The following is a 26,979-nucleotide window of genomic DNA, read 5'->3' as shown; positions in this document are numbered from 1 at the left end:
CTCACAGCTTGGTCTTCAGCTCAAACAGTGTGACCTTTTTGTTTAAACCTTATTGATAAACGACCTCATCTGGGTCGCTGAAAGGTTTCTTATTGGTTTCTTCCTTTGGGCTGCAGCCTCTTGGTGAATATTCATTTCTTCTGGGCTGCTCTTGGATAAAACAGTTTTTGCATCTGCTCTGGTTCCCCTCTGCGTTAAGAGTTTGGTTGTTTCTCTGCTGAGTCTCCGTTGCGGTTCTTGTTGCCCTCTGGGTACTCCACCTCTCTCCACAACCCTGAACAAAACAAAGCAGGTTTAGAAAATGGCCTTTCTGGAGAAGTGAATCATTTTATCCTATTATTCAGCTGGTTACCTTGGATTTTCTTTCCTACCTAATCATGTCTGCACAGTGTGCAGGATGAACTCAAGAAGTAAGAAAAGTAGGAAAATGAACAACAACAAAAAGCTTCTTGCGTAAAAACTTCATCCAGTTGACGAATATTTATTATTTCTTTACATAAGAAAAATAAAAAACACCAACCTGAAGTGACCATGAACGTTTTGTTCTTATGCCTCTTTATTGTAGCTAAAATACTTTGTTCTGTTGGGTCGTTTTCATGTACGCTAATGAAGCATAACATTACGACCACCTGCCTGTAAGTGTGTTATTTGGCTTGGAGTCCTTCAGACCTTTTAGAACGACAATCCTTTCTTTAGGTAGAGTCTTCATGGATTTGACTTGCATATCTTCTAAATGTTAAATTGCTCTGAGATCTGGAGGATTTTGAGGCTAAGAGAACAACTTAAACCTGTTGTGTTGTTTAAAGAGGTTTTATTATGTATTTTCCAGGCACATATCATCATTTTATCGCACATTCAAGTGATTATGCTACTTTCATTTGTCATAACTTAAATGAAATTGGACTTTTTAATTTGATGCTCTGAAATTGGGCCTGTGTCTCTTTAAGAAGCTCTTTAAGAAGCTCTTGCAGACACGCCGCCTTCAGTGTGTCGTCACACAGTGCTCCTCAAGATGCCGTTTACAACCTTCCTGAGGCGCGATGCACTGAGATGGATGAGCTCAGAGGACGAGCCGTTCCACCTGTTTGCTGTTTATTTCCAGCAAAAAATTATACAAAATAGTAACTAAACAATTCTTACAACTTAGATGTAAACAAAAGTTAACTTAATCTGATTTTACAAGTTCAAAAAGTGTGTTTAAAAAACAAACCACCTGATGTTACCCAGGACTAATTTTAGTTTTGAATATTAGGAAATGGGGACTTTTAAATCAGTAAAATCATTTTAAAAATCTCCCATCATCACATGGGACATTTGACAAACAACACACATCTCCACCACTCCTCTGCAGTGTAATTTATTTTTAATTTCATAAATTAAGCAGGGTCTAAAAGTTACCAAAGTAATCATAACAATTCAAAATGCAAAAATTAATTACAGTTTTTTATTCCAAACTAAGTATCTAACTACCTAAAGAAAAAACTAAATTGATAAAACTTATAATTTACAAAAATTTAACGTAAATAGCCTCAACATGATATGTTAGTTTTCTTTGTTATCGGGATAAAAAAGGCTGTAAATGGTTTAAAACTCTGGTGAAACAGCTTTTCTTAATTTTTACTATGCAGTGTTTATGTTTTTTATTATTTCCTGGTTTCTTTTGTCGTTTTCAGGATATAATCCATGGAGAACTCGTTGGTCGACCACCTGTCGAGTTTTTCTCAGCCCTGCTGACAAGTGATATGTAGTGAAAATGAGAATTTAGCAGAAGCAGACAGGAAATGTGTAATTTAACATTCCTCAGCTTTACTAACACATTCAGCTGTCGCTGTCCTCGCCAACCAGAGTTGTTTATTACGTCTGACCACAGGCTACACTCTCACAACTTTTCATTTTTTTTGTTTTTATTTCCATGAACACTTTGCAAACCTGGGAATAGTCTAATTCTGGACCTAAAAACAAGGTTTCAAAAAGGTAGTTTGTTATTTAAACAAGGCTAATTATTTAGGGAAAGTCATCTCTGAAAGAGAATCGTTCTGGGTTTGAATCCCGGCCAGGGTCGACATGTTTCCCATGAATGTGTGTGTTTTTTCCAGGTACTCTGGCTACTTCCTGCAGAAATATGCATGTTATGCTAACTAGCTCCTGTAAATTGCATGCATGGCCATGGTTGTTTTTTTCTAGAAGGGTTAAAAAAAATCAAATTACAGTAAAAAACAAACAAACAATGAAAGTAAAGCTGAATGTTAAAGCCATGACTTTAAAACCTTATATTAGGACAACAGAACATCTTCAAACAAGGCTTCTGCTGTACTTGTGAACTTTCACCTCTTCACACAAAGTGGGAAAGTTATAATGAGAGCTGAATTTATTCTTTGGGATTTTTTTCTCATGATTTGTTTTTTACCTGCAAAGCTGCCTGTAATGCAGCCAGCAGAACCCCAGAGCTCCAAAAATGACATACAGGAAAATGATAGCAAAATGTTCAAATGCATTGCGCTGGAAATGAGTATTAACATAAAATGAAAGGGTTAATAAGGATAACAGGAAGTGTAAGCTTTGATGAAAGCTTATACTTTCATCATACTTATTCACTGTAACAAAACCCTTGTGAAGCAGAACGGCAGAAAGGCTGAGAGACAATAAGGGTGGAAGTGTTAATGTGTAATTTCTTCCCGCATTCACTGACAAAAACACACATTTTACCAAGTACTTTTGCTCTAGTTTCTAGTGCAAATGTCTTAGTACACTGGAAATAAGACAAAACTAAATGACAAGTAACTTTTCACCATGGAACAGGAGCTTGTTTAAGTCAGAAATATCCTAATATTGATGAAAATGTTCTAGTTATAAGTGAAATAATCTGCCAGTGGAACAACAACATTTTAACTTGGAAGACAAACATCTTGTTCCACTGGAAGATTTCTTCAAGAACTTCTTCATCAATATTAAGGAAGTACTGACTTAAAACAAGCTGAAAAGTTACTTTTGTCTTTTTTCAAGTAAGATTTAGTGTTTTTTTTTTCAGTGATAATGTAATACTGTGATGAGGTTTTACATTATAAGACAAAGAATGCAGTTAGTTACATAAAATCTTCCAATAAAGTTCTGCCTTTTGTGAGAGAATCGTCTTATTCATTAACATCTTATTCACTGAAAAATGGAAAGCAGCTTCGACGGAGCGTCTCTGGAAGGAAATTGGGCTTTTCTGTTCCTGCATTTTCCAGGAAAATTGGTTTAAAATGGCATCATTGTTATTACACTAGCTCTGCAGCCATAAACAGATTAAACATCTAAATATGTTGCTCTCAGATTTATGGAACAAAGAGCATAAAAGGCTGCTAGTGTATAAAATCCACAATAAAAAAAGCTAGATAAGTCATCAAGATGATGTATCACTGCTTAGTGTACAGATTAGCATAGCATGTGTTGTTATTAACCTTAACTTTGGTTCATTAGGCTGTAAAGATCCAGTCATTTACACACAAATGTTCATATCAGATGATGATGAAGCTTTGTAGTTTATAAAAATAATCACACTCTGTGTTTCTTTTTTTACCCCTTAACTGTAGAGCTGAGTGTTTGCCAACAAACCCAAGGCAGCAGTAAATTACTACAAAACTAAAAGAAATGTTTAATGATTTCCCCCCTTCTTACCATTTATTAAAGCAGCAGAACATTGAATTAAATTTTTTGTGAAAATGCATCTTATCAGCTGGCTGGTTTGTCTGCAGACCTGCAGCTCTCAGTCACGTCTTTGTCTCTGGTCGGAGCCTCAGGACGGGCTGCAAGGTCGCCGAGCGTAGGTAGACTCCCAGCTGACGTGGCGTTTCAAAGACACCTAACGGTTTGTCATTGAGGAGTTCCCGGTTGCCGTGGAGATGCAACAGTCGCTGACAGACAGTTAGATCTGATGCCGTGTGATCATCACCCCGAGTGTTTTCTGGCCTTGGCATTCATTGTTACTGTCCTCTAACACAATGGGAAATGTCACCAAAAAGAAAAGCTGCAGTTTGTGGAAACCAAGAATTTACATGTTTCCACTCTGTGTATAAAGACATGTAACATTTAGTCAGATTGAGCTTTTTGTTTTTAGTCATTTGATTCACCAACTTTACATAAATAACCCGTTTTTTTATTTTAAAACATGTACAGAAAGAGGTTTCCATTGCAGTTTTGTGAAATAAACCGGTGTTGATACTCACGGATTGAATTGTTGGTGCTTCTTGTTTAATGAAAGAAAAAGCCACAATGGTTTCTTTCAGAAAAAATAATTAACATGCCCCTTTGGACACATTATTTTTGAGTTTATTTTTTAAATAATTCATGTTTGAAAAGCATCGTCTGACTTTCATTTGTTCATTTTTATATAATTTTTTTATTTATTATTATTTTTGTCATATTCAAGTTATTTGTATGGCCATTGTGGTTTTTCTTTCCCTAACCGAGCCGTCTTATCCTACTGCCAAAACTTTGTATTGAAAAAACAGGAGGTTTTTAGAAACTGCAGGGTTTCCATTAGGCAAATTTATTTCCTAAATGTCAAATTACACAGTTTGGGTAGACTTAAGTGACTTAATTTAAAATGATTATTGACTGGCTCACAATTACCAATCAAATCCTTGTAATATAATATATAATAAGATAAATTAAGTCAGTATTTACTCTTAATATTGTCAGCTTTTTAATTGCTTGCCAGTAGTGAATACAGATTGCAGTTAATGGATAAATAAACAGCCGCCTGAAGCAGACGAAGTCGATGAAATCCTTAAGCTAAATTCAGATTTGTTGAATCCTCGTTAATTGATTCTCGTTTAAAGTTATGCTGGACGGCTGTGAGGAATACTAATGCCTGCAGTATCAGGATTTATTCACACTTTACATGGAGACCACTCACATTTTAAAAAGCTGCTAATTAGAGAAGTGCTTTGTTTAAAAACTTTTCAGCTCTAAATGGGAATGTGTCGTTTATTGTCTTTAATTTGAATTGTTTTTGGTTAAGTTTGTTGTTTTTAAATGTGATAGAGAAAGAACAATGTCTATGGAAGAAGGTATTGAATGTCCTGAAAACTCAAAGTTAAGGTTTGAAAGTCGTTCTGTGCACTAGTGAAGATTGAATCTCGGATTTAGATAACTAGAGTTATAGCAAAATATTAAAAATATGCAGATTTTACTTACATAATTCTGGAGAAAACAAAGACGTCATATCTGGAAGACATCCTTCATGTTTATCTAAATTAGTCTCTATCAATCTCTAAGGCTGGACGATATGACTGGGAAACATGTTACCAAATAAGTGTTTTGTATTGGTCCATATAGATAATTATTGATTAATTTTTTAAATATTTGAGATATTACCAAACTGGTGGCATGGCCTTTCCTGTTTTGTCCAGTTTTCACTCCATGCCGTTGTTTTCTTATTTAATTTAATTTTTAAGCGAAACCTTAAACTGCTGCTGTGTCAGTTACTCAACAAGTTGTTGCTAGGTAACCAAGGAATGAGTGAGTTGCTAGGTAACCAAGGAATGAGTGAGTTGCTAGGTAACCAAGGAATGAGTGAGTTGCTAGGTAACCAAAGAGTGAGCGAGTTGGTGCCACTCTCCTTCCTTAGGTGGCCATGATGGATCAGAGTTCAGTGAACGTTGTATCAGACATATTATCTGTTGATATTGATTGAATTGGTTTATTGTCCAGCCCGATCGCTGCCTGGTGGAATAATTATTGAGAGGTTAAGTAAAACACCTGCTTTTATTCATATTTCCAGTTTCAGAAACCGACCTCATGGTTAACGAGACCTTTTGGTATCCTTTCTGCTGGTTTCAATAACAGAGAGTTGGCTTGGCATGGTGATCAGCGTATCTGTAATTACTTTTTATCCCGGTTGCAGAGAAGAGGTCTGTTTCTGCAGAATGGTTTTATAACCAGTGTTCCAACTTTCAAGGGTTCTCCTGCTTTTAAAAACATTCTCACTAATGAATGTTCAGATGTGCTTCGCTGTTTTTTTTTTTTTTAAATGTCACCACTGATGGCAGTCTGACCTGCAGCTAACATTAATATGTAATGCTGTAGATTTATCCCAGCCGTGTGGAGAGGCTGCAGTTGACAGTTGGGCTGAAAAATAAATCCTTGCAAAAAGAAGCCTTCGGATGCTGAAATCGTGCTGCTACTTGCTAAAAATTACAACTTGCAATTTTCTCATTGATGGAGTTTGAAGGATCAGTTGTTCTTCCCTTTCAGTTTGACTCTCCAGTCAGTCACCTTGATGATCTGTCATCAGACACAAAGCAGCCCACACACTCAGAGAAACCCTTCTGAGGGGTTTAGATAGTTAGCTGGATCCGCACCCCCTTCAGGAAGATAAGGAGTACTGCACCCACCCCAAAATCAAACATGTTTGATTTGTAATCTAACCTGCACTGAATGTATTTGTGCTGATGGTTTATTTTGTTTAGTGTTTATTCAGCTCAATTTGTCCTCAGTTTTTTGTTTCAGCCTGATTGAGACATGAGTTCGATCCCTTTAGTTATGTGTTTTTAAATCATTTAGATTTATTTGACATATTTTACCCAATTTGATGTTTCTCATTGCCTCTCGACATTCAGCCCTGAAACTTTTCATGGGTTTATGTTTGAGTAAAATGAACATTGTGTTTTTATTCTATGAACTACTGACAACATGTCTCCAAAATATTTTGTATTTTTATGTGTAGAAAATGACAAATGGTTAAAATAACAAAAAGGAGGCAGTGCTTTCAGAGCTCAAATAATGCAAAGAAAACAAGTTTATATTCATTTAGAAACAACAACACTAATGTTTTAACTCAGGAAGAGTTCAGGAATCAATATTTGGTGGAAAAACCAGGAGGTTTTCAATGGGCTCTTCATATTTTTCTAGCTGTAACTTTTGCTATTTGCATCACAGAAAATATGCATGAAATGTTTTTGAAAATTTTATTTGGAGCACAGAATGAATTGTGAAACAACGGCCTTGTCAGAGTTACTTAGTGTTAGAGAGAAAATGCAGGCTAATCATCAACATCCATCTTTTATACAAAGACTTGGTCGAGGATGTTTCAGGTGCAAACAGAGAATGAAGCTAAAGTGAACATATTGTCTCTTCCAGTTTTTATTTGTGTGTTTGCACGGATGTTTCTGATCAGGTTGGAGGAGGGAGGAGAGGTTTGTGACTCAGTCTGATAAACTGCTCCACTCATCCCTTCATTCGTCACTTCAGGAAAATACGTGGATTTCTGCAGCCGGTCTTTTCTCCGACCCAAATCAACACAGCAAACGTTTGAATGAGAGTCTTTGAGTCATGAGCTTTGTTCAAAAGTTCAGGAGCCGTCGGGGTGAGAGTTCGCTCCTGCGACTCTGAGGTCACGGATCTCTGTCCTGGTCCAGGTTCTGCCTCCCAGAGAGGAGTCTGGGTCGTGATTTCTTGCTTGAGGTGGATAAGTGGATGGAGCAGGAAGGTTCTGACATTCGGATCATGAAGGGAAGAGTGAGATCCCAGTTATCAGAGGCTGCAATTAGATTTATTTTTCCTGTAAGGTGGTAGAAAACTCCAGGTTCACCACTGCGACCCAGATTGAGACGTGGATGTTGGTGGAAAACATGACTCATCTTCACTATCAGAAAAATAAACAGCAAATATTTAGGATTACTGCATAGATCCAGAGGGATGATGAGTTTTTGCAAAATGTTTTTTAACTAATCTACTTTCAAAGGAAAAAGAACAGATCATGAATTATGAGACTTTTTGTGACTACATATCATATTCCTAAAAAAAAGACAATACATGCAGTTTGCACAATTATTGTAAAGAAAATTTCTTATTTGTATTAATAAAGATGGGAAAAAAATCAAAAATTTTTTTAGAAAAGTTGAAGAAAGACACTTCTTCGTCTTACATAAAATTATCATAACCTTTGCAGAGACATTGGTACAACTGTCTGTTGTTAAATGTTGTGTAATTTTAACATAAAATTTTATCAAAATATATTTTTAGTGATTTTTGATGTGTATCTATTTGGTTGCTATTTTGTTCTTTTTTTGATGGACTTAGAATCAGAAATAAAGTTTCTGTCGATCTTACACATTAAAATGATCAAATAAACATTACAGTGGAAGTTTAATATATCTATATTCTTTCTATAAATGCAAACATCTAACTTAGACTGAATCTGCTGATTCTCCTTATTGATTTGAATCAATAACGGGGATTTAAAAGCCCGTTTGGCAGATTAGTTGCACTGTTTGTGTCTTTGGCTGCATTTGTGGGAGTTTGTTTGTCCACAGGAGCCACCTGCTGGCCTCCGCTGGCAGCACTTTATGCATTTATAATCTAATTTCATAATTTATCATTGGAATATAAGTATAATTTACTAATGTATTGTTTAATTGTTATTATAATAATTTCATAATTTATCCTAATTTTGAAACTGAAACAAACTGAGGACATTTTGAAAAGGTTCATATTAAAATAAAATCCTAAGTCTTTTTTCGTTTTTTTTTTTTTTTTTTTTGCTAAAAGTGATGTTGGGAGAAAAAAAATCAACAACTCTTTCTTTTAAAAAGATGTTTTAAACAAAAAAAAACAACTTCTGGCAAAAAAAATGGCAGGACATTACTTTAGGAAAGTGACAATATTGATGCCGTCTGGCCTGTTATACTTTAATAAAAGTGAAAAATCGACATTTTGTTGCAAATGTCTTCTTTCTGCTCTTCATTTCAGATGAAATTCTTAAAAACTGATTATTAAATTTTAAAAAATGTTATAGGGATTTAAACTGAAGGTAAAAGTTGGAATACTTCTTCATATTTTTACTGAAAACCAGAGAACGAAAGTGTGAAACTTCTGCGTTTTTCTTATTTTTTTTAGTAATTACTAAATATGAAGCCGAGTTTTTTTGTGGTTATTATGGTTGGAGATTACTTTTGTTAATTTTTAGTCAAGAAGGAGGTTAAAAAGTTTGAGAGATTTCCCTAAGATGTGTTGTTTGAGACCCTCTGGAGGTGTAGATTTTGTGAACCTGAGGGTGAAAACAGACTGAACTAAATCCTCCTAAAACTCTCAAAAGCACTTTCCTCTGTGCAGCCAGCGAAAGATCGTCAGTCACTTTAAAGCCTTTATTGTTTGATTGGAGCAGATTAAATTGTGCGTGTTCTGTCTAACATCTGAATGTTTAGGCACAAGCAGATTTAAGATGTCAGTTTGTGTGTTTTAGCTGGATTTACAAGGCCGTGTTTTGGTTCAGAGGAGACTCGGGTCGCCGAGCGTCTGTGGGTCAAAGATGAAATGCAGTTTTTCCACTGCCACCCAGGAACACTGGGAAGGAACTGCACACTCCACTTGAGATGACAGCAGAAGTTAAAATGACATTTCCAGGACTGCCGTTATCGTTTATCTCTGGCGCTCTGTTTTCAGACAGAGCGGGGCCTCGGTGACAAGCAGCGCCTCAGCTTTGGCCTCCCAGCGCTGCGCGGTTCTGGCATTCGTCTGCAGGAGAGCCGCGGCCGCCGCTCTCTGTTTGTGCTCTGCTGCGTTGTTGAAGGAAGCAGATGTAAACTGGTGCTTGTTGCAGGTTCTCTGCTGCGTGAAGAGAGTCCTGGACGCAGCTAGCTCCCCTGTGGCATGAGCTAACGACACTTTAATTCAGGCCTGGCCATATTTAGGCAGAGCTCAGCGCTGTGTAAACACGCTGCTTAGTGCCGAGGGGAGGGCTCACTCCTGCACTCATGTCTGTGTCCATCAACGGTGGATTGCAGAGAGCCCAGTGGAGAAAGGTGATGAAGATCCTGACGCTGGCAGCGCTCAGGGACCATCAGAGTATGAAGCTCATTATCAAACAGGAGGGTTGTGAAACATTCTGCTGATCTGAGATGGACTACCTGTGAGGACTGAAGAGTGCAGGGATCAGTTTAAAAGTTTGTTGAACTCTTGCTCAGCAGCATGAGTGAAGCTGTGCTGGAAAGCTCCGGCGCTCAGCCTGTCAGGCTGCAGTCGGCGTCCAGCTCGCCCTGCGGCTCTCCCAGGATGTCCCCCTGCGACTCCCCTCGACACTCCCCGCTGCTGTTTCGCAAGCTGCTGGTGAACCGCAGCATCGCTCTGCAACGCCGCTTCACCTTGGCGCACACGCCCAGGTAGGGCTTTTGATGTGAAGCTGTGTGAAGTGGAGGCTTAGCTGTGGGTTTGAAGCACCTTGTGGGCTTAGACGGAGTAATGACAGAGGCTGGGATGCAGAGGGGAAGTTTTACTGTCTTAGTTGCCATGGCGAAACTCAGTAAACCTCAGGACAAACAGTACTGTGCAAAAGTTATGGATCAGCTTGAGGCAATTTTAGACTTTTGGTGATATTTTGATGTGAAGTGGTTTTATGACAGGTGACCCATTATGCTTTAGGGTAGATCTACAGGCTGATATACAGCACTGTTTGGTAACGCTGTTTGAAGGGGTTTGCGTAACATGAAGGAATTTTCACAAATGTTTATGAGCGTTGTCATGAAGTGTAATTTGGTAAATAATGACACTTTAATGCAAAGTTGACACTTACTGGCCTTTTAATGCAAGTTTTAATGAAACTTTGCATTAAAAGTGTCATTATTTACCAAACAATGCAAAGTTGGCACTTTTAATTGACTTTTTATGCAACTTTTAATACAACTTTGCATCAAAAGTGTCATTATTTACTGAATGACAACAGTCATAAACATTCATGAAGACTCTAACATGTTCATAACATGTTGTGTTTATAACATGTCATGTGAATATTATGCACACCCCTTCAAATAAAGTGTTGCCAGACTTGTTAATTACATATTTTGCACAAAATTAATCTTAAATAATGAAATTTTATTCTTCTCAGTTCTGCTAATTATTCCTTGAGAATCACGTTTGTCTCTCAAACTAGATTATTTTTTCATTTTTTAAGGGATTTACATGAGTAGAAGTGTTGAAACTGTAACCATAGATCTTTATTAAAAACATACCAACACAAAGCGGTGTGGTGAAAAGAGTTTTTTTTTTTTTCCAAATTAAAATTGAAAACACTTGCCTTAGGTCTGTATTCAACCCCTTTATCTTTGATACCCTTAAATAAAATCTGGTGTAATGGACTGACTTTAGAAGTCATGTTGTTACTAAATAAATTAATCTCCGTATAAACAGTTGTGTGAAGTCCTGAGGTGTTTATTAGTGAACAGACATTATAGGCATTTGTTAGATAAACAGTCAGGAGGCCCAAGGTGACTTTGGAGGAGCTGCAGAGATTCACAGCCGGTGGGACGTCGGTCGCCTTCTGCACAGTTCTGGCCTTCGTGACGGACATGAGAAAAGAAAACCGATGTTTGGTTCACCTCAAGCCATAAGTCACAGCAAACGTGTGGGAGAAATCTGTCACATGAGACCAAAACATTTTTTTTTCCTCCCACAAACCTCAATGTGTGGAGCTATATCTGAAAGCAAACTTTACTTTATGAAATACAGTGGCAGCATCATGATGTGGGGGTGCATGCTGCAGTTTGAGAAGGTTTTGTAAATCCTGAATCCTCCTTTCACTTCTTTTTAGTGGCCTGTTACCTAAAAATGCTTTTTAAAAAAGGATTTAGTGCATTAAAGTGAAGTTTTAAAAGGACAAATAATCAAACGGGTGCGAACCGCAGAACCTCATCCTGGTTTTTTGTATTCTTTTTTATCACGCCAATAAATCGAGTGTCATGGGATGCAGTTTACAAAAAAACAGCCTCATTGTTCCTGGAGAAAGCAGCGCTAGGACTCGGGAATCATGATTTTGTTGACGTCGGGAACAGTGTCGTCTGAATGGCCTCGTTGTTCTTGAACTAAAAAAGAAGGTCTTGTTCGGAGCCTAAGGTGTTCAGGAGGCCCGGCTCAGGTCAGAGAAGTTCCTGTGGCAACAGATAGATTGCTTGTGTCTGACCTCAGGTTTCTGTCTGGCTGAGAAAAAGCTGTGTTGTGGGAGAGAAGGAGGGCCGCTCGTCACAGTTAGCACAAGGCTGGCCCTTCATGGATACCCTTTCCCTTATTTGTCTCCTTCCTCATGACTGCACAACAGGCAGCGTGTGTCTAGTTTACGTCAGAAAAGAACAGGATCATACCATTTGCTTATGTTATCATGTTTTGCAGGGATCTGCAAAACCCCGTATGAATTTTGATGGATTGAGATTGCAGAAGGTCATGATCAGAACAAACAAGAGATTTATGTATTTTTTAAAAAGCAAAGGGCATATTTTCCAGTGCAGAGTAGGGACCTGCAGACCACATGAAGAAACTCTGGGAAAGCTGCAAAAACTGGAGGTTTTATCTGCAAACACACTTTTCACACTTTTATGAGGGAAAATGGAGGCAGAATCCTGTAAAATTATTTTACAATGACTTCTAATACAGAAATATTATTTGACGTAAGACTGATGATTGTGAATATAAAATAAATATTTTCTATTTCTTATAGTAGTTCTAATTTTCACTCATTGTCTTTACAGCTCCAGATAAAATAAAATATTTGACATTTATTGGTAGCGTGAAGCTGAACGCAGACCTTTTTTTATTCCTCATTATTCCACTGAATGCTTAGTCAAACCCATCCAGCTGAAACATCTGATATGAACCTGTTAATAAAAATTACTGCACAGCAGCTAAGAAGCAATTATAGTTAATCAAGTTTCCCTCGGTGTGTCTGAGTGTAAAATTAAAATCGCTGAGCTACTGGAGGTCTGTGTGGCAAATAAAGCGTTACATTTATTACCAAAACGAAAGCTGTAGTTTATAAAGTTTGCTGTAAATCCCACAATCATGAGCCAAATTTGATTAGCGACAAAAGCTTTTTATTTCACGTCTTTATCAGAGACTAAACTCACCGGGTGTCACATCTTTACTTGTGAAATAAAACCTTGTCTCCAGGTAAACCTGAAACCTGGATGCCTTTGCTGCTTCAGAGCTGGTTTGTCCTTAACATACAAACATTACTTGTGTTTACATCATGCATTCAAGTGGCATTAAGCTGCTTGTTCATGAAATATTTAAGCATCTCAGTTTTGCAGGTATTTTGGTCTCAAGCAGGGAAGCTGTTGAAATATGTCCTAATTTTCTAGACAAATGTTTCTGTGAAGTTAGTTTATAAAAACGTTTGCATGGATTTGATGGGATGTTGGATTAAAGAGAACATAACAGTATTTTTATTGTACATTTATAGTTTATATAATACCTGTTACAGTAGTTTTCTCCACACGCCACTGAAGAAATGGACTCAGTGCTTTATGGCAGGTTTATTAGGAGCTTATCTAATCCCCTTCCTTGTTATTTGTGCAATAAAAATGAAAAAAAAAATAAATAAATAAACAAACCCAGAGGTTAAATTTATTCAGAGCTTTATAGCAATGCAGCATGAATAAAATGTGACTGATTGACACCAGTTGACCTCATAAATGTCTACATTTGAGCACATGACCCTGCAGAACTGTCTCTTTCTGTCTGATAAGTTTTAATAAGGTTTATACGAATAAAACGTCTTTAATTTGAATAGAAAATGTAACAACAGGACAAGACAGAAAATAAAGACGCTTCAATTCTGCAATAAAATTAAATAACTGTTTAGACAAAAAACACCTGAAACAAATACGATTTTTCATTAATTTTTTTTCAAGCTTTTAACTTGAGCAGCTCTTTGTTATACTATTATTATCTGATTTGCAGTAAAATGTACTGAAAATGCCTGGTGTGTGCATGAGGATGACTGGGTTTAACCCCACAATACATCACAATATCTTCATTTTCATGGCTCCTGACTGCATAATTTAAAGTGTGAAACGAGACTTGACAGGTTGTGAAATGTATTTCCACACTTCTTTCTTACTTCTGCTGCTGAGCCGTTTACAGTCAGAGTCTCATGCAGCTCAACAGAGTATAACCAGTGGCTCTCACTGCATCAAATATTTATTTGACACTTTATCTTGAGAATCCCAAGATACCCGAAACCAGCAGGACAGCGGCAGAGCTTGCAAATGCATGTCTAACACTAACTTACTCTGGTTTCTTTTTTCTGTCAACAAGAAGGCTGGAAACCACCTGAACTTAGGAGTAGGATGGTGACAGTATGCAAAGACAGGAGAATTTCTTCACTACTTTAAGGACCATCATATTGGCAACATATTTGGGCCGCATGCTGAAAGTATGTAGAGTGCAGGGAGCCTGGAGGCAACAGGACTTCTGACTTCATGAACTGGTTTCCAGACAAACCAGCAGGGCTTGCTCAGTTGTTCATGGAGAATTTGAAACTGGACTGTCCGAACTTGTCTCACTAAATTTGCATTCAAATACCAAACGCTTTTTGAGCGTCAGGCGCGTCTGGTTCACATTCAGTCTGTGTGGAGGCGCTTCGAGGGCGAGATTGAAGCGCTTAGAGCATTTTGAGCGTCGGATGCTGGAGTAGAAAAAGCTGAACTTCTGCTGCTCGACGTGAAGCGTCAACCAGTCAGAGAGACTTCGCTATGTGACGTAGTGGCTAGCTGGTATCCTGCCAGGAGATTTGGGGTAGTGGGTCGTCAAACTGGGACTGACAGTGACCCTCGACAGTAAAACTCACAAAACCTCTGAATTATCTGGTAAATGCAAACACGCGCCTGATGGCAAGATTCTGTTGATTTCAGTAAATAAAACCTAAACACTCAATATTTAATCCACCATTGTTCAAAGTAACCAGGAGAAGAACAAAAGGCAAGAGTCTCCAACGCGCGTCATTATCAGCTGTCACCGTTGTTTGTTCAACAGAAACTGAACACAAAATGTTCAGCAAAGGCATCTGAGCCTCTGTTATGATTGCAGAAAGTTTCACTACATAATGTTTTGATGCCACTCTTTCAGTTTCATCCTGCATAACACAAACAGACCGGAAAACAACGGCTCCTCCCAACGCACGATTTTGACACGTGTGACGCGCGTCTAGAGTAAAATGCCAGGCGTCCAACTTCAAAGTGCAAACGCGTCAAACTTGAAGCATCGGACACGTTTTTGATCCGCGGTGTGAACGCACCATAAGACTTCAACCTCAAGCAAATACGACTGAAGCCCTGTTTTTTTCTTCCTGTTGTGGGTGGAGATTTACACAGGTGGATGTAGTTCCTAAAAAGCAGGTGACAGGAGCACTGCTGCACTCAGCCCTAACGTAACTGAAGACCTTGTTATTTTTCCTCCGTCACTTACTGGGTTTCCATCCCTGTAAACATGGCAGCGCCAACAAGACAAACCTGATTTGTGACATATCTAAATGTGTGACTAAATAGTGTTCAAAGCATCTGTGGTCTGAACTGTCGTCCTGCATTTTGTCCTGCCATTTCTTAAAAACCTGACAGAAGACATGCGTCATAATTCTTTCTTGGAAGAAACCAGAAGCAGTAAATCTGGACAAACGATGGTTGAAGCGAGAAGCAACCTTCATTTTTATTACCTTCATTCGTCTTGCTGTGATCTTGTGATAATACTCTGGGCTCCATTGCTGAACAACTTTAAAAATGATCCATAGACAGCAGCATCTACTGTTGCTTCAGTAAGCGATGCGCCGCTGTGTGATGTCTACGCCCTTCTTCTGCAAATTCGAGTCTCTTTGGGGTCATAAATCTTTCACACAGAAATCTGATTCTGGTCGCATTTATTCAGTAATATGAACAACAACGCAAAACAGTCGGATTTCATCAAGAAATCTGAATTGAGCATCGAAACCTGCTGTGTGAATGTAGCCTTGGAAGTCGCTAATTTAACTGTAACAGTGCTAGCCGTTTGCTTCGAACACAGTTGTCCCACTATCAGCATTTCATAAATAATGTGCTAACTGCAGGCAGGGATGCGATTCGCTCCCCATTGAGAGAAACAAGGTAACCTTCAAACACCGCGTCCATTTACGGCTGTGCTGGTTGCTGGGAGACTGCAGGAAGTCGTTTGTGTGAATACAGCGCGTTTTTGTTATTTTTCCAGTAAAGATCAAATCTCCTACATTTAAGCACAACCTCAAGTTTCAGCACATCAGTTCACAATGATTAAAGCACAAACAAGAAGATATTTTGAATTTTAAGTGTATGCTTCTTTTACATTTGACCTACCAAGAGCGCCACACCCAGCGTGAATCTATCTTAACTAAATCTTATCTCAAATTTCAGCAGAACTATGTCTGTAATTGTGAGGAAGTTATTCCACAAAGATTCACAGACTTTAGGTTTAAATGCAGGTTCGTTTTATAGCTTCCTCCTAAAGCTCAAAATTTTATTTTTGGTGTCACGTTTGAGCCAGAACAACAATAGATGCTGATAAGTAGTTGGCAACCTCGAAGCCGCGGATTCCTGAAATAAATCTGTCACGTCTCTGTGGGAATCTCCGTCTTTCTGTACAGTCTGTGAAAAACTGAAGGACGTACAGCAGAAAGCAGAAAGAACAGAGAGAATAAGAGCTTTGAAAACACGTTGGCAGACAATGAGAGAGAGAGAAGCAGACAGATGGCAGATGGTCTTATTGAAAGACGGTAATAATACCTTTAGATTAAAAAACTGGAGATTTTTGGGCGGTATTGATGTTTCTTGAGGGCAGCTCATATGAAAGAAATGGTGATAAATCATACAAGGCATTAAAGATGTGAGGATAGCAATAAAGACGCCTGATTGGTGTAATTTATCATGTTTCCAGATTTAGTCTCAAGTCATTTTCATGGCAGCAGCTTAGGAGAGTATGTTTAGGAAATATTTTGAAAAATAAGCAAATAATTATTAAATTAAAATTAATTCTATTCAGTTTTTTTATTCCCTTGTTCTCTAATATGCAAAAGTATTCACACCTCTTGGCACTGCAGAAACACAAAACCTTACTAAGCAATTTTGGTGCAAATATCTTAGCAAACTTGAAATAAGACAAATTAGTACTTTTTTAGTAAGACATATAAGCTTGTTTTAAGTAAATAATTCCTTAATATTGATGGAAAAGTACTTGTCCTATTGGCAGGTTATTTAACTTATAGCAACATTTTTCCCGTAAGTGAATTGATCTGCCAATAGAAAGTACTTTTGCATTAATATTTACTTAAAAAAAGCTTCTATATCTTACTGAAAAGTTATTTTTAAGTTAATTTGTCTTATTTCAAGTGTAATACGACCAAACCAACCAAATTACTTGGTAAGATTTTGTGTTTTGTGGTGAATGTATTTTAGCACCAACTGTAGATTAATTGTGATTTAGAAGGTAAATCAGTTTTAGCAAGAAACTAATTCTTCAAATTACTCTGAGTACAAAACCACCAACTTTAACTTAAAGTCTGTGAATTTTTGTGGAATAATTTCTTCACAGTTCCATAGATCTTGTGAAACATGAGATAATATTTAGTACACTTAAAATTAAAAATGTCTTGTTGTTTGTAATCATTGTGAACTGATTGCATGTAGTAGTTTGGTTGCTCTGGAGTTCATTTAGTGCCACCAGAGTAAATACTCGACATGCATTACAGATTTCTCTTTGAAACAGTTTTTAAAAACTTCTCCTCTTTTCTTTCCACTTATTAGAAATTATTCCATTAAAGTTTCTCGTTGTAACGTGACAAAACATGAAACAGCTGAAGGAATTTAGTCAGTAAATATTCTTTCACACAACCCTAATTAATAAAAAAATAAATGCTAGTGTGTAGCTGCGCGATCATTTTGTTTTTATTTTGCTTTGCATGCCTCCCCTCTCTCCATCGCTGCTCGCCTGCCCAGCACCAACTCTAACAATATCCTGTTGGCTTCAGGGCAGCAGGAGGAGGGTATCAGGTCGAGCTGCATGATGATCCCCACGTGTCGATGAAAGCTGCGTCGAGCGGCTCTGCCAGAAAGAAAAACATCTGCCAGCCGTGCAGTTGGTGCAGTCAGATCTGTTTTTCACAAACAAAGTGCTTCCTCTGTAACAATCTGCGTCGCCAGTCACACCCGGCTTGGAGAGAACCAGCACTTCACCGCTGAAGGGTTAGTTTTGGAAACCTGAAACTGAAGCGGAGGGGCCAGCCTGGACCTTAAACATGCTTGTGGATATTCTGCATAAATCAGACGTCTTGACAGGGTGGGCCGTCCTGCGCTCCTCAGCCACCTCAGGGCACTCTGCAAGCGCTCGCCCTGTCAGAGGAAGAGGTTAACCCTTGGTGACGCTGCCCTGCAGTGTCACTGATATCAGCAGCAGATCCACGCTTCCCCTTTCTGCGAACACAGAGAGTGAGAGAATGACAGAGTTAGAGTAATCAAGCTACTTTTAAACAATCCTTCAAACTCTCAGGGACTTTTTTTTTGTTTCCTGCGCTGTTTGGATCTGTAAAGACCTCTGGCATGCAGATAAACTTTGTCACGTGTGGGATTATTTTGGCTGTTTTTTTAACCGCAACTCCTGAAGAGGCAAGACTAACTCAACAAATCTCTCAGAGCAGTAAAATCCGCAGCTGCATTTCGTCGGTTTTCCCCTGGAGAAACCTTGGTGTCCTTGTTGGGGCATGCCTGACGCTGCTTCAGGTGGACTCTGCAGCATTCCTCCATGCAGGTCACCCTGCATTCTCAGGAGATAAAAATGATTCATATACATTTTCCGTCGGATTCTTTCAGTTTTGTTTTAACCTCTGACCTAGACGACTTCTTTTTTTGGTTTTTCTAACAACGTGCCTTGTGGGATGAATCCAGAAACACCAGCCTGTGCCTTGGTGTCCATACCTTGGATTTAGCGCAGGACAGATGTGCAATCAGAACTTCTTTTGAAAATGAACAAAGAGGTTCGAGTGGGAAAGTTGGGGCTGCCGAGCAGCTTCAGAGCCGGTCGGAGACACTCGTGCTTGGGGTACGTTGCCAAATTATCTTCTGCACCTTTCAGCTTGCAGTCATAGGAAGGCCTGGAGGGATTTGTGAATTAACTGAATGAAACGTTGAGTTGCACAGAAACTAAATATATTTAGGTTTTCTAATTTCAAGATTGGCTCAACAGTGACAGGGTGCTGTCATAAAAATGAAGATAGAGAAGCTCTTGTTCCGCTACAGAGGAAAATGCTGTGGAGAGGATGTAGATAAAAACACAAAAAGTAAAAGATTAACAAGGATTGATTAGAAATTAACACATTTCCTGTTTGCAGCTCGTCTCTGTTGTTATTTCTGACAAAATTCAAGGTTGTGTAAAGTTTTAAAAGTGTTAAAAAGTAGTCTGGAGTTGGAGGATAATGCCAAATTAAACTCTGTAAATATTATGATCTGTTAAAAGTAACTCTAACTTGTAAATATCTTAAACTTTGACTTTGTTTTTTATCCAGACATTTCTAATAGTTTATTCTGAGAGGTGTAATATTCACCACTTTAATCCTAAAATATTACTTTATTTCAGTGAACTATGACTTTCACAGTAACTGTGGAGGAAAGATAATGAGCATTTTATTCTGAAGAATTCACATTTATTCGTTGTTTGGCATTTTATTGAATTTTTTGTGTGACCGTGAAGCAGAATTGAAGTGACACATGGTTTCTAACTTTTATACAGACAAAAAGCTGAAAATGAATTTAAAGAGTCATCTTTAGCAGTTACAGGTTTATTGAACCGGGTTTCTACCAGGTTTACACATTTTTTAAATTTAATCTTTTCCGACACTCCAAAAACACAAAATCTATACAAAGTATTTAATGGTCGAGTTTATTGTTTAAATATCTTAGTACAATTTAAATAAGACAAAACAAACTTACGCGTAACTTTTAGATTATTCCGCTTAACACAAATCATTTGCCAGTGAAATTAATACTTTTTAAATAAATATTAATTAATTATTTACTTAAAACAAGCTACTATAACTTGCTGAAAAGTTACTTTCAAGTTATTTTTGTCTTATTTCAAGTGTACTAATATAACTAGATTAAAAATACTTGACAAAATTTTGTGTTTTTGCAGTGTATTTCTCTCTAAAATAACTGTGAACATCCATTTTTAAGTCTTGCTACGTACTCTCAACTGGCTTTAGGTCTGAACTTTGACTAGGCCATTTTAAATCTTGAATTAAATGGCAATGTATGTCCTGGATGAAATACAATCGTCCGTTGTATTTCCAGCTGGATGTTTAGAGTTGCTGAAATGCGAAACTCTGCCAACAAGTCCAAACACATTTTCTCCCAGGAGTGCCCTTCATTTAGCTCCATCCATCCAAACAACAACTCCGACCAGAAATTGATCCCACACAGCATCATGCTGCCTGTCACTGAGATCGTTTGTTCAGCATATTTGTGTGTTTCTTCATAAATAACATTTTGCTTCTTCACTTTAATGGCTTTTTACAAACTTTATCTGGGATTTGTTGTTTTCCTCTTGCTACTCATTTGTAAAGGTCAGATTTTTTTGAGACATTGGGTGATTACAGCTCCTCCAGAGTCACCATTTGCCTTTTGGCTCTTCCACTAATTAATGCTCTCTCTTTTTCTTTGAACTTGTCTCCCTGACTTATTTCCTGTATTCTTCATGATTCCTTTTACTCTCTAATGTTCTTTTAAAACCTCTGAGAAAGGAGCTTAATGCATGCACAAGTGCATGCCACATTTTTCAGATTTTATCTTTTAGATAAAATTATAAACCACTATTTTCACTTTCACTGTTTTGTCTGGCTCTGGGTCACATAAAATCCCAATTAGATGTACTGAAGTTTGTTCAGTGAAAAAGCAGTTCTTTAAACGCTGCAGTTTTTGCGCCGCATTAGCAGCATTGCTTTTTATTTGCTGCCATGTTGCCTAACTCTTTCTGAGAGGAAGCCAGTTTTCTTTGTGGCTGCATTCTGTTTATAGACTTCCTGTTTTTTGTTTTTTCTCTCTATATTTTTCTGCCACGTTTGTTCAGCTCTTGAAGTAAATGCTGATAAATTTGCGTCGGTGATGCTTCGGTTTGTGAGGCGCTCGTGGTTCTGATGTTCTGAGCAGAAGGAGGGAGTTGTGGACGGTCTCCCAGCCTGCTGCAGCTGACATCACAATAAAGCGCTGACTCACTCTGCACTGACGATAACCCCACGCCGGCCACCTTCTGCATGTCTTTGCTTGTCTGATGTTGCGATTGTAACTTGTTTTGTTTGATTTCTGCACATTTTGCCGCTGCATGTGTTGTGGTGATTCTGTCTGTACTGGTGTCAAACCTGAAGCTGGTTTGCGTTAACAGGGGAACCACCCAGTTCTTTACACCGCCGCTGGGTCATTTGGTGACTCAGCCTCAAGCTGTACTATAACTTGCAGTGACCACAGACACACACCACACCTCCATGTCAAAGAAAACTTTACGTACACTGTGCTGATATTGTGCAAACACTTTAAAACACCTTTTATTTCCTTATCCTTTAATTGATTTATGCACTCACCTGCGATCTTCGAAAGTGGCTGTTTTTTTCCTTTTAACAAATTTTCTCACACGTTGTACATTGTGTGCTTAAAACTGAAGGAAGTAGAGATGTGGAGGATAAAAGAAGTGTCAACCTATAAATAATCTATCCACAGCAAAGGAACAGTGTCTTACAGCTTAAAAATAGAAATAACACCTTTAAAACTTCAAGCAGGATCAGAGAGATGCATCATTCAGTTTCCGTTTGCATGTTTCAGCTAATATCACTTTATTAGCTGCAAATATATACTCTCTCTGTCCAGCTTTGTTATTATTAGCATGTTAATGTTAGAAACTATATTGTTTTCTGTCAGGGCTGCTGGTAAAACAAATGCCCAAAAAAATCCAGTGATGCACTTCAGCTTATTACCTCTTTTTTGAAAACACAACTCTGGTTCTTGGATATTTTTTATCCTTTTGATACTCAAATTATTCCAATTTAGGACAAACAAGAAATAAATGGAGGCAGAAGATGCAAGTTTATGCTTTACTTAACTGACTGGAACTAATTGGCTTAATATATGATGACATCTTTGCATAGTAATAATAATTAATGACATTAAGATGAATATTATTATCGAAAGGAAGCAGAATGGAGGCACAAAACTGTGCAAAACTCAATGACTTGCATCAACTTAAAAGTAACGTTTCAGAAAGTTGTAGGAGCTTTTATTCCGTAATATTAATTTTTAAAAAGTATGTTTTTTCACTTATAACATGTGAAACAAGTCTTGTTTTAAATGAAATAATCTGCCAGTGAAACTAACACTTTTTAAAATCGATATTAAAGATTTGCTCGTATATCTTGGTGAAAAGTTACTTGTAAGTTAATTTTGTCTTGTTTCAAGAGTATTGAGAGATTTGCACTGGAAACTAGACGGAAATACTTGGTAAGCCTTTGTGTTTTTGCAGTGGTTATTTATTACCTCTGACGTCTTTGTTTTGCAATTGAAGTTACAAAAACGTCATAGAAAACTTTATTTATAGCTGTAGAAATATGTTAGTACATTTATTTTTTTGTTCTAAACTGGATAATATCAGAGATGCATGAATAAAATATTATTTCATTGGAAAACCCCTGGATGTGGTGAAGTTTACACTCCAAAACATTTGAGCTGCGTTTAGTTGTGTCAACTATCTTTTACTCTTTAAGTCAAATAAATGTAGCGAGTTATGAAGTGTTATTAAGGGAAATGTTTGTTTTTATGTCCTGTTCACACTAAAATGAGGAACGCTTCACGAATTTGTGCGTCATCCTTGCGCAGGGGCCATGAATTCATTGTGATGTTTAGTAAAATTCATTATCAGATCAGACATTTTGTTCATGCAATTTGAAATAAGAATTTAAATTATTCTAAAGTAAAATAAGTAGATATCCATACTTGCCTGCAACTTTCTTGCCTAGAAAGTTGCATTTTCTAGGCAGCAGGTGGACTTTCACGTTCAATTCAAACCACCTTCAGATGTTTTACAGTGTAGAACCTGGGGAGTCCGGCTCTCCTCCCAGTTCAGGACCTACACCAGGCCCAGTGCACCCAGTACCAGTCAGTACTGGGACGGTGTGGGGGTGGGGAGAGGTGTTGGGCAGCGTCACCACAACAGACCCCCAAAATAAAACGGGCTGAGCCTGGAATAGTTCCCCAGCCCCGCCAGCCTGGCTGAACGCAACACGTGAATGTGACACATGCTCCCCGGCCATTGTGTGTGTACAAACACACACGCTAAGCAGCGCGCTCCCAGCAACCTGCCTTCGTCACCCGTCCCAAAATCCATATCGATTGTTCCACCAGAGAGAGAGTCGCTGTAGGTGCTTTTTGATCCCTCTGTGTGTTTTATGCAACTTAAAAAAGAAACAATTCGTAGAGTTAACCTACTAGATGCTACTGAGAGAAAGACAAATCTGACAAGTTTTATATTTGCCTCAAAAATCAGGAGAAAAACTGCTTTCATGAACCAGTTTCTGTTGCCGGCTGCTGTCAGAATGGATAATGTGACTTTCTGTGGAAACACATTGTCTTTCTAGGCAAAGTGCGACCTCTAGTGGACATTCACACTCAGAAACATACATTAGTTCAAAACAAACATCCTGTGATTGCATTTATTTTACTGAATAAATCAGGATTGATGTTGCTGCTAATTAATTTTGACAGAAAATCTATTGTATAATTAAATGAGGATAGCAGAAACTTTTTTATTTTCTGAAATAACACTTTCTAATCGTCTCTAGTTGTTTGTTTTGTGGGAGTTCATGAATTAAGTTCTGCAGGAGAAAGTCAGTGTGGAGCTAATTTAACGTGCCAGCTATTCTGTGGTGAAAAAGTAGTTTTAATTTCTTTTGTTTTGTTTAATTGCTCTTTCAACTCGAGGCGGAACAACAGTTTATCTGTACGCCTGACATTTGATTCTACTCCACATAAAACCCCCCATTAAACCTGGTTTCTCTCTGTCTAACAATGAATCTGAATAAACCAAAATACTTTCTAATAATTGAAGAAAATAATTTATTATTATTACTTCTTTAAATTTAAACGTTTAGACACAGTAAGATTACTTTGATATCGCACATTTTTAATCTTCTAATAGATTAATTCTGAATATCTGAATGTGTTTTTGATTAAAATCTTAAGCAGTATTTTAGTCTGGTTGAAAAGTAATTTCTTTTTGCCTGAAGCTGTTCATCTGTCAGTTATATCCAAGTATAAACATGGAAATGTTTATCTGAACATTCAGGCAAGAGGTTTTTCTGGACATGTTTGGTGTGAAATGTGTCTATTTTACCTAGAAAACAAAAGAAACCAAAAGATGTTTTGAAAATGCTGCTGGAGGAGCTGGTAGCAGAACTCTGTGAGAAGCAGAGAAATTAGACTTTTATGAACATCGACAGGTGAAGGAGACTTTTTGTTCTGGTCTTGCAGGAAACCTTTGCTTCTGCTTCACCGAGAACAAATAATTTTTTTTATTTTGTACAACCCTGTGGTCAACTAATGCTGTGTTTTCCACATTTTCTTAAAAAACATACTTTTACTTGATTTTTTCTACGATTATTTCTTAGCACGAAGCATAAAAAACAGTTAATGTCCTGATGCTTCTATAGAATAATGAAATAAGGATTTTCTGATATTGATATCTGAGGTTTGGTATCGGCCAATACCAATCCGATACAGAAGAACAGTGCTGAATTATTAAAATGTTTCTTTTGTTTTTCTCACAGATATAAATATAATGAATTACACATTTATTTGATAACTCTACAGCACACTTGAATGCACTAAAAGCTTCACATCTTGGTGAAACATGTAAAAACAATTTAAATTTGTTCAGTCGGTGCAATTAGGAGTAAATGTGAAATAAATAATGAAGAAACTGAAACTGACAAAAAAAAGAGGTCAAACATGTAATAATAAACTACCACAAACCTTCTTTGAAAATGGTTCAGAAAGTTCGTTTAGGATTTCTAAATAGAATGTAAAATAAATCATAAAGCATAATTAGACTGAATAGATCTGGCGTTGTAGTTTGGACGCATTGTCACCAATAATCGATCTGAAATGTTTTTCAATATCGTGACGGATGCAGATATTATTATTGGATCGATGTATCTTTTCAAACTGCTTTCATATATATTTCTCTGTGAAACATAACGTGACACACTTCTTCTCCTTCTGTGATTATTTATTACATTTCTCTCCAGTTCTCCACCTACAAACTTCCTCCCAATCATGAAACCAATTTCTGACTCTGTTCTTCAAAGCATATCAGTGTAAACTTGGCTCTGACCCCCCCCCACACACACACACACAGTGTCAGTCACACTCACAGGGACAGATGCATGCACATTCATGACACTCCTCCCTCACAGCTTGTTCTCATTAGCAGAAGTAATGCTGTCATAGGAGCCAGAAGCCAGCTGGGCTGGAGAAGTCATTTGGCTGCTGGGATTTGGTTACACTGTGGCCCAACAAACACTTCATTCCCAGTAAATCCCTGACCCCAGCATCTGCTTCTGAGCCCGATACGTTTCCCAAACATGTTGCACAAGAAGCCTGGTGGAGGAAAATGGGTTTTATTTTAATGTAACTTTAGATTTATAATTGTGATGCTGGGGTTTTCAGCCATCATGTTGCTTGTTTGTGTTAAAAATAGGCAGAGCGCTCTAGGTTTCTACATCGCTGTGCTTTGTTCATTTAAGCCCAGAACTATTCACACCCTTGTTGCAGATTGAACTTTATCCATTGTCTATGCCTGGAAACTGATTTAAAGCATTGGAGGTTTTTTTTAATTACCAACATTCAGTTCAAGAAAAACTAAGAGTCCACTGCACGGAAGCCCATTGAAAACCTCCTGGTTACTCCACCAAATGTTGATTTCTAAACTCTTCTGGATGTGACAGAATGGATATCAGAAATAATTACATCCCCTCTCATTCCTTAGTTACACTGAAGACTTATGTTTGACCAGAGAAATAATTTTTAAGCTGCACTTCTATTCGGCTGAGAGGCATTAAGCTGTAGTTACAGCAGATCGCCACCAGTGGGCGTGTAGACCACAGTGAGCGCTCATGCGCAGTAACGGCTGATCAGCGGATGCGCTAACTGTGGCTCTGTCTGTGTTAGCAGACAGTCTCTTTACATTATCTCACTCGCATTTGAGAAGTGAGCTACGGTGAAATAGTCTGATATTTGAGCAAAAGATACCAATGATTAATTGTTTGATCAAGATTGGAAATATTTAGCAAGCCAACAGAAATTGAGCGCAGGCGCTCACTGTTGCACTGTTGTCTGTGTTAACAGTTGTCAACAATAAAAAACGCCCCTGTGAAATCACACTGATTATTTATTAAGTGTGCAACATTGGGTTAAAACATTAGTATTGTTGTTTCTAAATGAATATGAACTTGTTTTCTTTGCATTATTTGATGTCTGAAAGCGTTGCATGTTTTTTGTTACTCTGACCATTTCTCATTTTCTGCAAATAAATACTAATTTTTTGCTTGTAATTTCAGAGACATGTTGTTAGTGGTTCATAGAATAAAAGAACAATATTCATTTTACTCAAACATATAGCTATAAAAAGTAAAATAAGAGAAAAGATCATTTTAAGTGGTCTTGATTTTTTTTTTCCTGAGCTATATTTCCTCTGACTGGATGTGATATTAGTGTTTTTTAGTGAGCTGAATTTCCTAGAGAATCTGAGGATGGAGCTAAAGGTTAGGGTTATGGCCTCAGAGACTTTCCACTGTCCAAGACTTGGAGCTCGTCTCCAGCAATAAATCATCACGAGTGGAAACATGCAATAACCTAGATGGAAGCTATTTGATTTGATTTATTTATTTCAAACAATATTCTCATATTTTCACTTATAACTAAGACTTTTTTAACCAATATTAAGGAATTATTGACTTAAAATGAGCTCATATTTCTTGATGAAAAGTTACTCGCAGGCTAATTTTGTCTTATTTTGAGATATTTGCACCAGAAACTAAACCAGAAATACCTGGCTAGGCATGGTATGAGGGACAATATGTTGCAATTTTATTTAGTCTAATCATTTAAACAGACAAGTTGATTTCTAAAGAACTGTAGGCATAAG

The 26,979-nt window shown here is 37.6% G+C and overlaps 1 protein-coding gene across 4 annotated transcripts in view; it reads left to right on the top strand.

Annotated features, from left to right (window-relative positions):
- LOC103143832 (cAMP-specific 3',5'-cyclic phosphodiesterase 4C) overlaps positions 1-26,979 on the top strand; it is a 138,402-nt gene that overhangs the window by 43,009 nt on the left and 68,414 nt on the right. Inside the window, exon 1 of one of the 4 annotated variants that reach the window (XM_016675550.1) lies at positions 17,561-18,840. The exons of the other annotated variants lie outside the window; for them this stretch is intronic. Within the exon in view, the coding sequence (XP_016531036.1) occupies positions 18,764-18,840 (77 nt within the window). The 5' untranslated portion in view covers positions 17,561-18,763. Of the gene's footprint in view, positions 1-17,560; positions 18,841-26,979 lie in introns of those variants that run through there. 4 annotated transcript variants of the gene reach the window in all.

This window comes from Poecilia formosa, unplaced genomic scaffold (assembly GCF_000485575.1).
Source record: "Poecilia formosa unplaced genomic scaffold, Poecilia_formosa-5.1.2 Scaffold116, whole genome shotgun sequence".
In the NCBI taxonomy this organism is placed as follows: domain Eukaryota; kingdom Metazoa; phylum Chordata; class Actinopteri; order Cyprinodontiformes; family Poeciliidae; genus Poecilia; species Poecilia formosa.
This window is presented reverse-complemented; position numbering and strand designations above follow the sequence as displayed.